At 41.4% G+C, this 18,317-nt stretch overlaps 1 protein-coding gene across 4 annotated transcripts in view; it reads left to right on the top strand.

Moving 5' to 3' along the window:
- BEGAIN (brain enriched guanylate kinase associated) overlaps positions 1-18,317 on the top strand; it is a 125,194-nt gene that overhangs the window by 56,735 nt on the left and 50,142 nt on the right. For 3 of the 4 annotated variants that reach the window (XM_072427440.1, XM_072427441.1, XM_072427439.1), the window contains 2 exons: positions 10,858-11,019; positions 17,426-17,492. In XM_072427440.1, the coding sequence (XP_072283541.1) occupies positions 10,858-11,019; positions 17,426-17,492 (229 nt within the window). Of the gene's footprint in view, positions 1-1,318; positions 1,451-10,857; positions 11,020-17,425; positions 17,493-18,317 lie in introns of those variants that run through there. The other variant, XM_072427443.1, reaches the window with a different exon arrangement.

The raw sequence follows: 18,317 nt of genomic DNA, 5'->3' as shown, positions 1-18,317 counted from the left end.
TAGTAGTCAAAATATGAGAAAAAAACAGGCACATTTTATTAGCAACAATGAGGAAAAACATTGTCTGTGTGTAATTGTAAATACTTGCTGTGATTTTACTTAGTTAACAGTCATAATATGGCAAAACAGGCAATGTTTTTTGAAATAGTATTCAAATTTTAAAAACTATTTGTCTCTTTTATCTCCAAAGTCTGTCCCTGACCCTTGCATGCATTTTCACTTGAGGAATAAGCATGTGTTATACTTTTCTGGACATAATAATGGTGGAGGTGACCTCTCGGGTATTCAGCAGATTCAAAAGTCACAAAAGAAAAAGCTAATTTTTATATTTTATTGTTTCAGTCTGTGACCCTTAACAGGGAGATTTATCATACCACCATACCATTGCTTTTAAAAAAAACCCTAAATAACATTTTGTGGCTGCTGTTATGATTCATCTATGGATCTCTGATTTTTGATACCGTTATGCACATTCAAAAGCTGACAGACCTCAGGGAGCCTCCTGGCTCTGACTCCCTGCTCCAGAATCATCCTAAGGCAAAGTAAAGCTCATTTGTGGGGCAATATACATTTTTGATAGCTCTGCACACTTAGTGATGTAAGGCTGGATATTCAAATCCCTATATAAGCTGTGAGTCTACGCTGCAGAAGTGCAATTTTAATAGAATATGGAAAATAATGTTCAATAGTTTTATCGGCTTTTATTAGGTTGTATGTATAGCATACACTTTTTGTAATCTGATTATTTATTTTCTTCCCTGGTTACTCTCTTCTCTTTATTAACATGCCACTAAAATGGTAAAGGTGACATTTATCTTACCCAATCTTTTTTTTAGATTTCGATTTTTTATTTATATTTTTAATATTATTGTATTGGTGCATGAGACGGCCCAGTTACCCGTTCCCTTTCCTTTTTTTTTTTGTTAAGAATAATTTATCTATTGCCCCTAAAAATGGTTTTACATTTTACAGTTTTGGTCTCTATATAATTTATGAATAACTATATGATTGAAAGGCGCCAATTAAACTGAAAGCAATATGGCATTTATTTAGCGCTCACACTCAATTCAGACAAAGAATTCCTTGCAGCAGCCGGGGTCCGCATTCGCCCATAACTTGTCTAAGGCCAGGGCTGTTTTGCACCAATACCATGCAGAAAAAACTAGTGGGCAGAGGTCAATGTTCATCGAATCCTACCAGCTTCATCTAGTGCAGGATTTACTCACTTATTAAAAGTAAAAAAAAAAGAAACTGTCAAACTAGTTTCTCCGAGTACCTTTCTCATTCTTTTGTTGTTTTCCAGCTTGCAGAAGCAGTTTAGCCTCCAGGTTACTGCAGTTTATTCTGAAACTAAAAAACATCTTTAATTGGCCCCTTTGCTAAAACGCTGAATGGATCACTGCTGTCTCTATCACATGACTAGGGGCGAGATTCTTAGACTGCAACAGCTGTAAGGATGACCTTTAACCTTTCTTTTTATCATACAATGCATTTGCAAATAATATTATTGATGTTTATTGATATACTTTATATATTGTTTTATGTATATGTATTATTGATGCTGGTTAGAAATCATAAAATAAATTGTATAAAACTATTTTTTTAATACATAGCTTGTAATTATGTGTATGGGGACCTCTATATTTGCTCTATGCAGATGAAGGCTCTGTGTGATGTTTAGTATTGCTGCAGAGTTACCGTATTTTTCGCCATATAAGACGCACTTTTTCTTCCCCAAAACTAGGGGGGGAAAGTTGGTGCGCCTTATATGACAAACACCGTGTTAAAAAATAATTAAAAAAAGATACTCACCCGATCCTGCGGAGACCGTGCGTCTCCTCTTCTCTCCTCCTCGCTGCTGGCTGCAGCGTGTGTGTTTCCTCCCGGCTGCAAAGCAGAGCGAGAAGAAGCCAGCACACGCAGAACCCGGAAGCATGCCGGAAGCAACTGATCCCTGCTCTAACGGAGTTACTCGGCGGAAAAACCGGTAAGTGATCAGAAGGGGAATTTAAATTGGCACAGGGTGATCAGAAGGGGAATTTAAATTGGCACAGAGTGATCAGAAGGGGAATTTAAATTGGCACAGAGTGATCAGAAGGGGAATTTAAATTGGCACAGGGTGATCAGAAGGGGAATTTGAATGGCACATGAGTGATCAGAAGGGGAATACCGGTATGAATGGCACATGAGTGATCAGAAGGGGAATAATCTTCAAGAATCTTTTTTTTCTAGATTTTCCTCCTTTAAAATTGGGTGTGTCTTATATTCCGGAGCGTCTTATACGGTAAAAAATACGGTAATATGCTTCTCTGTCATATATCGAAGCAAGACTGCCAGGCACCATCTAGCTGATTGAAATCTGAAGACTCTGGAGTCTTACCTACCCCATTGCAACTTTTTTAATACCACCAAAATACCGCTAACTTTCCCATTGACATCAATGTCATGTTACAATGTTAAAAATGTGCCAAAAAAAACTGATTTGACATAATTTTTAGGACATTAAAACACCAGGGTGTCAATTTATAGAAATAATCCCACCCAATATTTACACATTTTCATATTAGATTCAATTAGTAAATGTGAATTAACTTTCAAATACATTGAATGTGTGAATTTTGGATCAAAGTTGGCTGTATGTTGGATGGAATAAAAAAAATAACTAGATCCCTAATGGCCATACAAGGTCTGAGATAGATGTTTAGCACACAACTTTTCTAATTTGGCTGCTGCTGAGATATACTTACCCCCTAGTAATGATAACAATGAAATTCCCCCAGCATTGGAGGGTCACATAGGGTTGAACCACATGGAGACCACAAGAGATGATTGTAAGGTGCCAAAAATGTCCTAAAGCTTTAAAAAATTGTGAGCAGGCAGGTCTTTATTGCAGGTAATGTCCCTTCCGCAATAAAACATAGTCACCTGCCTGTTTGCTATTAAAACAAATGCTGTGCATGCCCAGCTCAGCATACAATGCCAGGGTATGCCAGGTATTCCCTCATATATAATGAACTCACATGAGCATGTGGGGGAGTTGTGTCATCCTGACCCAGCCAGTTAAGATGGCCGATGATCGAAATCCAGAAACAGGTACAGGTGAGTGTATTTAAATAATTGCAGTCAGTCTTTAATAGATCTGCATGGTCACAATTTTTTTTAGCTTTTAGCTATACTTTTGCTTTAAACCATTAAATCATTTTTTAGGAGCTATTGGTTATCCTCTGAAATGAACTGCCGCATATGCTGGCTGCATCTCAGAAATTCATCAATGGCTCAGGAACAGTGACCATGAATCAGAACATCAGAAGAGGTTTATGGCTCCATCAAATCCTTTTTCTGCCAACTAACAAATTTGCCTTTTTGCAACTAAAACAGTGGGTGGGGTAAGGGTTTGCAGCCAGGGCTAGTTAGGGTTAGGGTTCAAAGCCAGCCGCACAGTAACACACCGCCTTCAGATAGGGTAGCAATCTAAACTGAACTGTCGAGTAAGCAAAAATTTTTGAATCTTAGTGCACTTTGTGCATTTTCTCCTGATCTGTGCAGTTATCCAGTGTGAAAAATGTCCTCTGTGCAGAAGCTTCCAGTAATAAAAACCAGTCACTGCTGCTCCTACTTTCTTGTTCAGGGTGACTGGTCTTGTATCTTGTCATTTTCTGCGGGTAGCCTGTAGGGGGCATCCTTGGGTCCCTCCCACAGCTCTGCTTTGTGTCCATTATATTCTGCACATTGATAACATCATTGCTTCTCCCGCCATTTGCAAAAGCATTTGGTGAGCACAGGGAGGGTTTATGTTTTTTGTGGCTTTAAAATATATATCTATAAAATTATTATATAAATATATATTTTTAATTATATTTTGTTTGTGCTCACAGTTCAACTTTGAAGTGTATCTATAACCAAAACATTTTGAGTAGAGTAGAAAATGGATAGATTATTTGACAAGTTTCATTACCCTTTATTCCCCCATTAGGGAAGATTCACCCACTCCATTTCTCCCGTCACTATGTATCTTAGGGCAGAAATAGATGAAAAGTCCAAATTTACAGTTATCACCAGACCATCAATGTTAGAAAATCTTCCACTTAGGACACTCATTGCAGCTACAATAAATGTCCTTCCTATTGTGTCTTTTCTACGACTATAGGAAAATCTCCCCAATGGGGACACCCAAAATTTTGAACCAAGATTATTCTAACCGTTCCTTACTGTATAGTAGTGTTGCTCAGATTTGATTCCATTCAGTTTGAGGTCTGTTCAGCCAAAACTTAGATCTAGTACAATAACAAGTTCACCGATATTGCTGCCAGGCTTGGAGCGCCATATTCCCATTTATTTCGGACATGTAATTGGTATTAAGTCAGGGCTTGTAAGTATGTAATCAAGGAAAATGGCACGCAGTGCTCCTATGAGTTGGGGGGTATCGGGCTCGATTCCATGTGTGCTTGTTATTATTGAAAATTAAGGGGCTGCCCATTGTTAACTCCAGCAACAAGCTTGTAAAGTTTAAATAAAACTGAAGAATGTCTGATTTCCGGCTCTTTGGATTGCACAGATTTGTTGGATTCTTTCAAATCCTGTTCAGCTTAACTAGTTTATTTAGTAATTATTAAATAGCACCACTTGTCCCCGGAGTCTCTCCTAAATGTATTCCTCAACACGTAAAAGACTTCTCCCCAAACACAAAACATATTGTGAGGGTGGAAATGATACAGGAGGAGATAATAAATAATGTATAAGCCCAGGCACTTTTTTTTTTCCTTACACTGAAATCCTTTCGGGATTGTTCCTCATTTACAATCCCTCCTTCCACCTCTTTGGAGTTCAGCATTTTCTCCTTCAGCCCAATGCATTGAAAAATCCTAAAAACTTAAAGCTCATCTGCAGATTGGTCTTATTTCTTATTTTTATTTATAAAACCTTATTGTCCCCCCACTGATTTGTAGTCCTTAGCTTAATTTTCTCACAGGTAAATCCAACATTCTGGACAAGGAGCGGATCGTGATTCTGGGGCTGATTGGGATTGGGGCTGTTAGGTTGGGGGCTGCAGCAAAATAATTTCATATCAAGAAGAAAAGTAAATTGGATGCCAAGAAAGGACGATTGGATGAATGAGTCAGAGGTGGCAGTGAATTCAGTTGGTTTGCTTCCAGCCAGCGTTTGCTGGGATGAGAGGATGCAATTTTTGTCCCTGGAAATGATCTATCATGATCATTTCCAGTGACAGATGGAAGAATGAACTTATGGTACCATTCTTTTCTATAGAAAAAAGTGGATGAGTGAGTGGCACCCCGCTGAGCTCTCTTCCATAGGTATGCACCGGGGTCGCTCCCAATCTGTAATTCATCAATCCGCCACAACAGTGTCAAGGGACCGGCATGACCATTCATCTCAGGCAACAATGATTAGATGTGTGAATGTAGCCTTAGTTGGCAAAGCCTGTCAATTGTCAGAATCCAATGAATATCCTGCTCTTAGGGCCATGCATGGTTTTCAGGTTTGGGTCAGAACAAAAGAAAAAAAATCCACAACATTTTTGCAATATGTGCAGAATTAAAGAGACTGCAAGTACAGAGAAACAACCCGACTTGCCAGAAATGCACTCCGCTGACACACAGACTGGTGTCAGCCATGCCTCTCGTCTTTTGCTGTTGTCACCATCTGTGCAGGGAGCTCCTTTTTGCTTTCTGAATCTGTGGAAACAACTGCAAGAGAGAGGATATTGAGGGAATTCTCTTGTAGTTGTCACCTGAACATATTTCCCCATTGTTCATGGCACAGCTTTGAATTGCAGATATTTCCTTGTGTGCTGTTCTTATGACAAGGGCCACCAGTTTGGTGGGGATCCAAACAAAGCCAAATTAAAGCTGGACTTGGATGGGTTTAAAAATGGTGTTTACGTGTAACAGGCTTGTGTGTTCTTCTTTGAATCTTTGTGTGCTTTGTATATTTCTTCCAGATCTGTACAGTAATCTAGTATGAAACTGCCACTGTGCAGGAGCTTCCTGTAATTAAGACCGATCACTGCTGCTCCCTCTGCAAATGCAGGGTAACTGGTCTGGTATCCGCCCCCTCCTCTAGTTATCTGCAGGCAGTCTGTAGTGGGTGTGGTCTGTTGGGCCCCTCCCATCGCACATACAACATAGTGATGTCAAAGCCGTTTGGGGCACACAAAGTGGATTTTTCTCTTATAACGAATAGATTGCAAAAAAAGTGTCTGGAGATCTACAACGGAGACATGGAGGGTTTACATTTGAGAAATTAGAAAAATATAGGTAGAGGATGTTGGGGGGTGATACTTAAGTACATCCCCCCCCCACCCCTAGCTCATTAATCCCTGAGTCTGGGGTTGCTGTAAAATCCATACCCAGCATGGAGTTAGGTCGTTTCCCACCCATCAGGAAACCAGCTGTATGCAAACCTTGTACATGAAGACAGGCCGGGGAGACGCATTGCAAAGCTCTGCATTTAAAATCTAGCACCAACTATTCATCAATGTCACCAAAATGCTGCTTATCAAATGTAGAGAACGTACAAATCGTCCACCTGTACAAGGAAGACCGACCCCAGGCAACATGTGAAATTGATTTGGGAATTTTAATGTACGGGTAGCGCTACCACTGATCGCAAGGCAAAAATTCACTCTATGTACATTGGAAAGGGTTGGTCCATCCAAAACTAGATATTCTGCTTGTGTGTCCCCCTCCTTGCCCACAGCGTGCCCTTCAGCCATTGCTCATGAAGACGTGCAGCTATGCATGCGTACACAACAATGCACCAGACTGTATGCGTAGTTACCAGCAATGCAAAAGAATGTGAGTTATGGAACCCTCTCAAGTTCTAGATTTCGGTTGCTGGATCCTCCGCATGTTACCCGCCACTCTACCCACAGAAAGATTTGAGATATTTCTGCCTCCTGCCCTGACCTCAGGCCGTCTTGACCTCCATTTCTGCCAGCCACCTTCCCTGACCTGTCCGGTCTGCTTGCAGGCCTTCTACTGAGTCCCAGATACCACTGCCCAGATATTTGCTGGCTGTCCTTGCACCAAAGCTTCCCTGATCCAGCTTGTCCCTCATGGGAGGAACCTGGGACTTATGATCTGGTGACATCTCTGCATTAAAGTAGCTCAATCACCAGTCCAGTTACTGACCCATCACCCTGCCCATTGCAATGTGCTCTGGTGAAGACTAGAAGTCACTTAGACTTTGTGCCCTTCGTAATTTTGCAACACCTTTCAGTAGGACCAGGCAGGCTGAATCAGTCCATATGTATGTCGCAGATATTCCAATGACAAAATCTTCCTGCCAATCTCCTGGCTGTTGTGTTCATCCAATCTCGCGTCTTCTGTTCCATTCTCAATATTATAAAATCTATTTTAGGCTGAACTTTATGCAGATACAAAATATTCTAATTAACCTACTCTGCATTCATTGCCTCATCATTATTTATATGTATTTTCAAAATACAGTCAATGTACAAAGTATAGGAAGAACCTGGTATCAGTCAATGAACGGCAGAGCTCAGTGTGGATGAAAAAGATGCAGCAAAGGAAGCCAATCAGTTTATGTGCTGACGGGACAAGCCGAGAGAAGGAGGGAGTAGAGTGGCAGAGAGATTGTCTCATCACTGGGCTGCTGGGAAAAGGTTCAGGATGCAATGCATCTTTAAACTTACTAGAAAATTGAGTATTCCAGAACAGTCAATCATCTAGCATAGACCCCTTTGTTTTTTCTTGCATGTGCTAGCGCTCTCATTGTCTGGGTCCAATTATTGTCTGTGCTAGCTCAGCTCCTTCCATCCTCCCTACATAGCCTGACAATACTATAAAGCACAGATTCATGAAACCCCAGGAGGTTTCCAGGGGAACTGTGACGATTAACCTCGCATTTGATGATGCCTGCAAGGTTTTTGGCCTTCTGCCATTTGGTGGAGCCATCTTCATTACCCTAATGATGTTTTTAGGTGGGCATTCTTTCCACTGGCCAATTCAAGAAGCCCTTCTCACTGACCCCCAATAAATTGCTTATAACAGGGGTTCCTTGAGACCTTAAAAATATTCCAAGGGTTCCTCAGGGGTAGAAAGATTGAAAAGACTGCTCAATTGAGTCTGCTGGGGTTCCTGCCATGAAATCCAAGATGGCGGGACCCAACAGCAGTTTAGGGCTTTTGGTTATCTACACCATTGAAGCTTCTACAGATTAATCATTTACCTAAACCAGGGTTCCTCCAGAGGTTGCTGGGGGTTCCTTGAACAATGAGCAATTTAAGTGACACCAATGATCTTTTTGGCTATCTGTAAGGATGACATTCTTCCCAATGGTCAGCAATGTAAGAGGAATTCTTCCCACTGACCACCACACTAATATACTGCGATCTGTGGATATAATAATTATAGAAGGGGTTCCCTGAAAACCGGAAAGTTATTTCAAGGGTTCCCTCTGTTAAAAAGGTCCAGAAACACTGTTAATGCTGGTAATATATAATCTCATGGGAGATATTTGTTGAAATGCACAGTGACAGGTTCTCTTTAGCTATTTTTAGTAAATGGGTCACCTCTTTTTTACGGCAAGGCTTTTCATTATCGTGCTGAAACACATATTAAGCAATGTGACATCAGCTCACCGACTGAGATACAAAACGACTGAATGAAGGTATAAAAAAAGCACCAGTTAATTACAGATGCGTATTCCCTAATCCTGGAAGTCGGCTCGCCGGCGTGAACTTTAAAGAAGGGCCGACGGCAGGTTGTCAGTTTGTGTTAAGGTAAATTGATTTCTGCGCCTTACATGGGGGTTTAATCATTTCTCTCCAGAGAGGAGCAGGATCCGGCAACAAAGGAAGGCCGTCCTATATCCGGAACGTCTCGTAGTCGTAGTTCAGGTAAAGGTCTTTGGAAAGGAAGAATGATGATAAAATGGGGCGAGTCTGTCTGAGCCTTTAGAAGGTTCTACATGAAGTCCGGTCTGGGAGGGAGAGGACTGAGCAAGTTATTCATGAATGAGTCACTGATTCCGAGGAGATCCGCAGTATTGATTCTCGGTACGGATGAACTCGGTTAAGTGTTATTTTCATCCATCATAGCCCCAGTGCAGCCTGGGAGGAACAGCCAACTTGTTCTAGTAACGGGTTGGTTGTTTCTCCAAAAATAGTCATAGCAAAAAAGGGAACCTGTCTGTGTCCACTCCTCCTTATTACCTTGTAGCAGGGCAATTCTGAATTCAGAATATTAAATGGTCTCCACCAATTAAAGAGTAGATGTGTAAGCTCTGTGCTTCATGTATTCATCATGAGGATGCAACGTTGATCCTATCGCCCAATTCTAGAGTCAAAAATGGAATACTTTTTTGGATGTGTAGGAAAGGCGTCCTACCAGGTTTTTATTGCCGTCTGTGTCCCCACTAGAGAGATTCACCCTCCAATTTATTGACATGGTGGCCATTATTGGCAAAGTATTTCATTTGGGATCTATGTTCCTCTGTGTTGGAGATTTCATTTAATGTAGAGAAATTTGCATGTTGTAAAAAGTGATGAAGATTCCAAAATCTAGGTACTATGTGATGCACAAGTCTCATAAGTAAAAAAAAAAAAAACTTCCTTTGACTGTGCCAAATCTTCTTTAATTTGTGTCTCTGATCCTCCCCCTCCGGGACACTGCAGATCACAGTGGGAGGTGTTCAGTGTTGTCATTGTAGAATGTAATGGGAGGGAATAGGTGTGGCCAAGTGCTAACTGACAGGCTACAGACTGACTAATCCAGAAAGCAGTGGGCAGAACTGGGTGTGGCCAGGAGATGATTGTCCTACAGGCTGGTCAATCCAGGAAGTAGTGGGCAGGGCTAGATGCAGTCAGATACTGATTGGTCAATCTGCAACTTGTACTCAATCTAGAAAGCAGTGGGTGGGGCTAGGTTTGGTCAGATGCTGATTGAAAAGCTACAAGTCTGGTCAATCTGGAAAGCAGTGGGTGGGACTAGGTGTGGCTTGATGCTTAATGATAGGCTACAGGCTGTGACAATGTTGATAGCCTCGCCCTCTGCAATATCTTCTCCCCCCACTGCACAGCACATAAGGGTGGCAACTCTGCTTTCAACTCAGGAGCAGAGCAGCATTGTCGCCACTCCAGCATAGGAAACTGCCAAAATATTAACTTCACTGGCAAGTTCACCACTTTTTGTGCGACTTTTCATGCGGAATAAGGGAAACCTGTAAGATGCACTAATAATTAAATGCTCTTTTGTTTTTCTTTCCATAGTTCTACATAAAGAGTATATTTCCATTCAGGACAGGGCTGCCATGGGGAGAGGCAAGGGGTAGCTCCAATCAAAAGAACGTAACTTATGCTGTCCTTTTTAAACATGGGGGGAGGAGGGTACAAGAAGCTTAGTATGAGGCCCAGATATTTCTATTGGTTGCCCTCAGTCCCTGGTTTGGGTTGCATCCTTCTTCTCGAGGATCAGACAGGAGGAGGCAACTGCAAACAGCTGATCCAAGAGCTGCTCACAGCATTTCCTGCTCACAGCTCTGGCTGTACCAAATGTGACCCCAATAAACGTTTTACAAAAGCCCCATCCATCATCACATCAATCCAGGCATAGAGAAGGAGTAAGGAGGCGGCAGTGAGGCTGAATTTTTTTTTTTGGGGGGGGGTTGCTGTATCGTGCCAATTAAAAGCAAGGAACATATGAATAGTTAATGACCATTTTTGCATTGCAGAGAATGTGCAGCCCCTCGGATAGATTAAGAAAACGCAGGCGGTGAGGAAGCGAGCGTCAAGCATCTGTCTTGTTCTTGGCGCTGTGTGCCAAATCGTTTTTTTGGGTCTCTGATAATCACAGTTGGAATTTCGTCTCTTTTCAGCAGCTTGCAAGACCAGAAGGAAGAATTGCAGAAACGTTTGTCGTACACAACTCACAAGCTGGAGATGTTGGAGAACGAATTCGATTCCACCAGACAGTACCTGGAAACAGAGCTGAGGAGGGCTCAGGAGGAGCTGGAGAAAGTCACCGAGAAACTGCGGAGGTCAGTGTCTTCTTTTATCATTCACACCGCTTTATGGCATTCACTTTCATGGTAGGGTTAAGGAAAATTTTGTCCTATGCAGGCTTTGTAAAGATAAATCTTCATGGTGCAGCCACCAGGGTCGCTGAGCATTCCTCACTGCAAGTCCTCCCACACAGGCTCAGTCTGGAAACATCAGGCTTCCTGCAGGCTCTAATGACAATAAACGCCCACAATGCTCCCGGTAGATTGAGGGATCATGTGACTTTGGCCTAGGCTGTTTAGGAGCAGAGTTTGCTGTTGCGTTTTACAAAAATGAAAAACCAAAGGCGGATAACAAGCAAATTAAAAAAAAAAAAAAAAAAAGATTAGCAATGGCAGCTTACAGATTTCCATTCTGATGGGTGAGGTTTAAACTTAAAGCCCAACTCTGATCAGGCAAGCCCCCTACCATTCTTGAAGTGCCCCCATATTACTTTTTTTTTTTCTTTTTTGTAGCAATCATTAGTTTGGTCATGTGATATCTTTTAATAACTTTTTTAAGGCAGTGGTGGGAGGTCCCTTGTGATGTCATAGGTTGCACCAATGATATGGGCACCATGCCCTGCAAGATTCCCCTTTGGGCCAGGGGCAGCTTCCTGATACACCTTTAGTCTATAGCAATTTTTCTCCACAAGGTTGTTGCACCTATGTCAGTATAAACAGCATGTTAATGACATCTGGAATAAGGGAGAAAAATGTCAGCAGTGAGCTGGACTAGGGTGGTTTTACTGATCAATCTTATCTGTGAGGTCAGAGAGAGAAAAGCAAGAATCCTAATCCAAGGAACCCCTGGAGGGACGATGTATAAAAATGCTTCTCATAATGAACTCTAGAGTAATTGTAAGGGAAGAATATACGAAATCCATTGGCTTTTGAGACAGCTCAGCTTTTTTTACACCCCCGTTGCTCTGGCAGAGCTTCCTCTCACATCTGGTGACCTATTAAGAGAGGTCCCATGGATATTTTTTTTATTGCATGTTGGAGGAGGAATCCAAAAAAGATGCAAAATCAGATGTCACATTCCATTCCTATGGGCTCGAAACATGCGGCAACAGCAAAAATTCTGCATGTCCTATTTTTGAAAAACCTGCTGAGCTGGCCAAAGAGCTGTCATTGGGATTTCTACAGGAAAATTGTGAACATCCCTGGAGAATACCCAGGAAACTTTGTTGGGAGTTATTTCACATGATTATCTTCCCACCTAAATGTCTGGTTGGAAAAATTAATTTGAAATAATATTTAAAACTAATATATAGGCAAACCTTTTTCTGGTGTAGGTAGCATAAGGAAGGGTTAAATGCCCCATCATGTTCTGTCTGTATCCAGGTGGGGGAATTTCCCTCCTTACCTGTGCAGGTGGCCAACAGAAAATAAAAGGACAATTCTGAAAAAACTGAACATGAAAAAAGATGGTAAATATATTTGATTTTTTTTTCCAATGGTTTCACCAGGACACGAAGTGAGGAGAAATCTCCCACAGAAGCAGATGGCAATAAAAACCAAAGGTCCCACAATCCTCAATCTATATCTATCTGAACAAAGAGAAAAAAATGGATTGGGATCTGGGTTTTGCTTGGTCATCATTGGTGCCATTGAGAAAAACAATCCTAACTCTGGTGTCAGTGGGAGAAAGTATTTTTCCCTTGTCCTTTTTTCTTTTTTGTGTCCACTTTGTTCTCCCTGGGGGTGGGGGGGTTACCTTCTCTATTTGTCCAGGAACCATTGTCCCCATGGCATAGGTGATGGGAGGTGGAGGAATAATGCCCAATCATTGTTAGTCAGGGTCAGTAGGAAGAGTAATCCATCATTGGTGTAAGTCCCCCACCATTAACATCTGTTGGTAGAATAGTGCCCCATCATTGGAGTTTGTGGGAAGAATAGTGCCCCATCATTGGAGATTGTGGGAAGAATAGTGCCCTACCATTGATATTTGTTGGTAGAATAGTGCTCCACCATTGATGTCTGTTGGTAAAATAGTTCCCTATCATTAGTATCAATAAGAGGAATAGTACCCCATCAATGGTGTCTGTTGGTAGAATAGTGCCCCATCATTGGTGCCCCATCATTGGTGTTTGTGGGAACAATAGTGCCCTACCATTGGTGTCTGTTGGTAGAATAGCGCTCCACTATTGATGTCTGTTGGTAAAATAGTTCCCTATCATTGGTATCAATAAGAGGAATAGTACCCCATCAATGGTGTCTGTTGGTAGAATAGTGCCCCATAATTGGTGTTTGTGGGAACAATAGTGCCCTACCATTGGTGTCTGTTGGTAGAATAGTGCCCCATCATTGGAGTTTGTGGGAAGAATAGTGCCCTACCATTGATATTTGTTGGTAGAATAGTGCTCCACCATTGATGTCTGTTGGTAAAATAGTTCCCTATCATTGGTATCAATAAGAGGAATAGTACCCCATCAATGGTGTCTGTTGGTAAAATAGTGCCACATCATTGGTATCAATAGGAGGAATAGTGCCCCATCATTGATGTCTGTTGGTAGAATAGTGCCCCATCATTGGTGTCTGTTGGAAGAATATTGCCCCATCATTGGAATCAATAAGTGGAATAGCTCCACAACATTGGTGTCTGTGTGAAGAATAGAGCTCCATTCTTGGTGTTAGAATAATGGTGCCCCATCATTGGTATCCATGTGAAGAATAGTCCCTTCTCTATTTGTCCAGGAACAACCATTGTCCCCATGGCATAGGTGATGGGAGGTAGCGGAATAATGCCCCATCATTGGCTAGTCAATGGGGTCGGTAGGAAGAGTAATACATCATTGGTGTAAGTTGGAGGAATAGTTCCCTAACATTGGTGTCAATTGGATAAATAGTGCCCCATAACTGGTTTCTCGTGGAAGATAATGCTTAGCCATTGGGGTCAGTTGGTAAAATAGTGCCCCATCATTGGTATCAAAAGGAGGAATAGTACCCCATCATTTGTGTCTATTGGTAGAATAGTCCCCCATCATTGGTATCTGTTGGTAGAATAGTGCCCCATCATTGGTGTCTGTTGGAAGAATATTGCCCCACCATTGGTATCAATAAGAGGAATAGCTCCCTAACATTGGTGTCTGTGTGAAGAATTATGCTCCTTCCTTGGTGTTAGAAAATTGGTGCCCCATCATTGGTATCCATGTGAAGAATAGTGCCCCCATCACTGGTTTCTAAGGGAAGAATATTGCCCTATTCTAGGCATTGGAATATTAGTGCAACATCCCTTGGGTCAGTACAATGAATGGTGCCCCATCCCTGGCGTTAATGGGGTGAATAGTACCAATTATTGGTCTCAGAAGTACAGTGCAGTGCAGTGCAGTGCTATAATTTCATCCTACCATTGTTTCCAAGTTACATTTTTTTAAAGACCCTTTATCATTTGTTTTATTTCTCACATTTAATATATGTACAATGTGTCAGATGTCTGATATGGCTGCAGCAAATCCCACACAATAATAGAAGATGTTCTGTGTTTTTGACATCTCGTAACCCCAAAAACAGTGCACCACAGTCTATGTCAGGGCTTCACCCGAGGATGCCCTTAAGGGGGCTATAATTGGCTCCTTGCTTGGAGTTTCCTAGCTGACAGCCAGTGAGCACAAAACATGCAGAGTGTTATAGTGGAGCAGATCTGTATCATTCTGTATTTCTCTGATATTTAACCCCCAACACATCTAAAGCCAAAATATTTCTTTTCTCTGAATTGTTGTGGACTTCCAGAATTTGGTGTGACAGTTCCTTGTGATTTTATACATGGATCTTTCCTCTGGGGCCCCTAGTTTAAAGGGTTGGCTTGCTTTTTTTGGGAGCCGTCTAACCGGAGCTCTAAAGCTTTTCAACATTTTTACCGCTGTCCAGATCTCACTAGACGACTTTCCAGCACCTCTAACACACATGCTTTTGTGTTCATATTGGAAAGATTCACCTTCTCTGATTGTTCTGGTGGGTGAAAGTCATGGAAACATTGCAAACACTTTACAGAACTCCTCTTCTTCTTCTCTTGTAACATAATGTAAGTTTTTTCTGTCGTTTACAGAAGATAGCCTGGAAAAGTTTGTTTCCTCTCTCCTCTACAATCTATTATGAATGCTGCAGCCAGACTCATCCATCCTTCCCTCCGCTCCTCTTCCGCTGCATCTCTTTGTAGTTCTCTTTATTGGCTTCCATTTCACCTTAGAATCAAATTCAAGCTCCTGTGCTTTGCCTTCAAATCACCCCACAGTTCTTGTCCCACTTACCTTTCCCACCTGATAGAATAATACCCCCCTAGTCATTCCCTTCGCTCCTCCAATTACCTATTAATGACTTCCTCACTCATAACCTCACGGCTCCAAGACTTTTCCAGAACTGCCCCGACTCTCTGGAATGGTCTTTTTCATTCTATTCGCCTTGCTCCTACTTTATGCTCATTTAAAATAACACTCAAAGCCCAACACTTCGACCCCACCTACCTGTCTTCTTCTGTCTCCTAAACTCTCACTCCTTACCCACCATTCCATATCCACCTCCTATTGTGTGATACTCCCCCCACCTCTTAGATTGTAAGCTCTTCAGGTCAGGGTCCTCTCCTCCTGTGTCACTGTCTGTATCTGTCTGTCATTTGCAACCCCTATTTAATCCCCTATTTTATTTATTTGTACAGCGCTGAGTAATATCTTAGTACTATACAATATACATTAAATCCTGTTTTATAATCTTATTGAGTCAAATCCTGAGCAGAAAAGCTTGTCCACTCCCAGAATGTGGGGAAGCAGTGGTCTCATTGCAGAGGTCCAATATTTGCTGCTAAGTAGGACCAGTGGTTCTGCAATCAATGAAACCCATGCTGCAACACATCAGAGGGGTGTGCTGGAGCCCTATGGGTTGTGTTATTGGCATTGCTGCTCAAAAGCGTCCTCCTTGACTTATCACGGCAGCATACACAGACTGTGATAGGTTCAGGTAGAATGGGGTGCAGATGATTTAGGACATGGAGGTCTTAAATAAGTATCTGGGTTTGTTAGACACTATGGGGAGTCAGATTGGGCCATGTGAATAATGTGGGAAGGGTAAAAAAAGAACTTCTACTGCTTGTTCGAAATAGGGAAATGCCTTGGTGTGAATAATCTGGGCACCGGTTCAGTTCCTGGAAGTGACGGGATCCTTACTATTATTTTTCTGTATATTCCCAGCCTGAGAAAAAGAAAATAAATGCAGCCACCACATCTAAGCACCCATAGGCTGCAATATAGAACACTTGGATTTCTATAGGTATAGTACATTATAGGAGACTTCCCTGCTCTGTATCAGACTGCTGATCTCCCTTACACACCACACTCATTTTTATTATTTTATTGTATTCCCATGCGGCATAAAGCAGATGATAAAAGCGCAGTCAGACATGAGATTTGCTTTCACCCTGCGCCCCTTGTCATCTGTCTCAGGTTTCCACATTTATTATGCATTCAGGACTGCCCGGATCTTAATGATACTCGTCTGCTGGATTATTGTAGAGCTGACAAGCTGGCAAAACCCACTGGTGATTCATTGTTTATGGAGCATTAAATAAAGCAATGGATACAGCAAGTCATGGAGGAGATGTATCGCTGATGGTGACCTTGCTAGGGTATCCACCCGCTCTATTTGTCCAGGATTCATTGTTAATTGCCATGTTTTATAAAAGCTAGAGAACCACAGTAGATGGTTGGTCATGATCCAGCAAACATGGAAGGCATCTCAGGATTGAAAAACTTTTTCCAAATAAAAACAAATGTTTTTAAAAAATCCTTTACAGGTTTGCTAGATCCCCCTGGTTCTCGTATGATAGTCTCTTCTCCAGTCTTGGTGAGCTTTAATAAATCAGGCCCAATGGGACAATGTGCCAAAAAGACAGAAAACATAGGGACCTTCCCCCCTGAAACCATGTTGGTAAAACCATGGGGATAACAACTAATGGGTTTAACTCTTTGTTATTCAATCCAAAATGTTAAAAGTAGCTTGAGATGGAGATAAAATTTAAGGAATCTCTATCCACCATAAACTTGTGTAATGGGTGAAAAAATGGTGAAATATGGGTGGGCATTGGCCACAAATTAAGGAGAAAGAAACCCATCGGGGGTCTATTTTTAAAGTCAATCTGACATTTGCTGAAACATTCCCTGATGGAGATTCTCCCAGGTCCAAATATTTCAATGGCAGCAGTTTATTCTCCATCAGTGAATGTTTTAGTGAGAATCAGATACCCTGCTTTAAAAACGGACCCCTTATTGAGCATGTGAAACCAGGATCAGAGAGGAGAAAAGGAAAGATTTGGTAATGGCTGGCATTTAGCGCTGTGTAGCCCTCTATAGAGCTTCACGTGAAATCTGTTCTTTATGATAGTTATGATATCATTTCTAATTTTTTTTTCCAGAATACAAACCAATTACTTGTCCCTGCAGCGAATAAATCAAGAGCTGGAGGAGAAGCTTCACAGGATGGTGAGAACATATTTTATGGATTTATTCTTGCTTTGATTGATGTTGCTGCAATTGACTATTTTGATACTATAAAATATTTTAATTGGATTTTTGATCTGCATTTGATTTGATTTGAAATTAAAATAAAGGACAGAAATAAAAGGCCAAAATACTGAGCCTTCAAGTGCTGATTTATTTCCATGGGTGCTGGTTTCAAAGCTGTCATTACCAAACAAGTCACCGGCCTGTAATTGGCTATTAGTCTGAATACCCCATCTGCCTTTTTAAAGTCACGGTAAAGATGCCAACTTTGATGCCTGCATCTTTATAAATAGGTTAACTGCAGAACCCATGTATGCATATAAAGGTTCAGTAGCTGAACTCCAGACAAAGCAATCAATACATAATGTTAATCAATCTATGCTTTGACCCGTGTGTGATTTTGGCGAGCCAGCCCTGAGATTAGCAGTTCTGCTCCAGGCAGCAGAGAAAGGTGGTGCCCTGACTTTTAACTGTAGTTAAACAAAACAGCATACATTTTAATATGTTTAATGTGTTATAATATTTTTATTTGCCTGGAGTTTTTAAGCTTCCCCTACTTTTCTATTGTGTAAGTAACCCCCCTACATTGCAGGATAGCTTTTTACTGATTGCCTAATGTGCAGTATGCAATAAATTGATGTGCTGTTTATTTAGAGTACAGTAGCTGCCAGAAGGCATCATATGCGTATCCAAAAATAATTGTACATTTTGTTTTTGCTCTGTAGCTATGTGTTGTTTAAATAATACTACTTATATAACACACATTAACATGCAAACTACTATAAATTACCATGCAATAACACA

Source organism: Pyxicephalus adspersus, chromosome 12, assembly GCF_032062135.1.
Source record: "Pyxicephalus adspersus chromosome 12, UCB_Pads_2.0, whole genome shotgun sequence".
NCBI lineage: Eukaryota > Metazoa > Chordata > Amphibia > Anura > Pyxicephalidae > Pyxicephalus > Pyxicephalus adspersus.
Note: the sequence above shows the minus strand (reverse complement) of the source record. Positions and strands in the feature narration are given on the sequence as shown.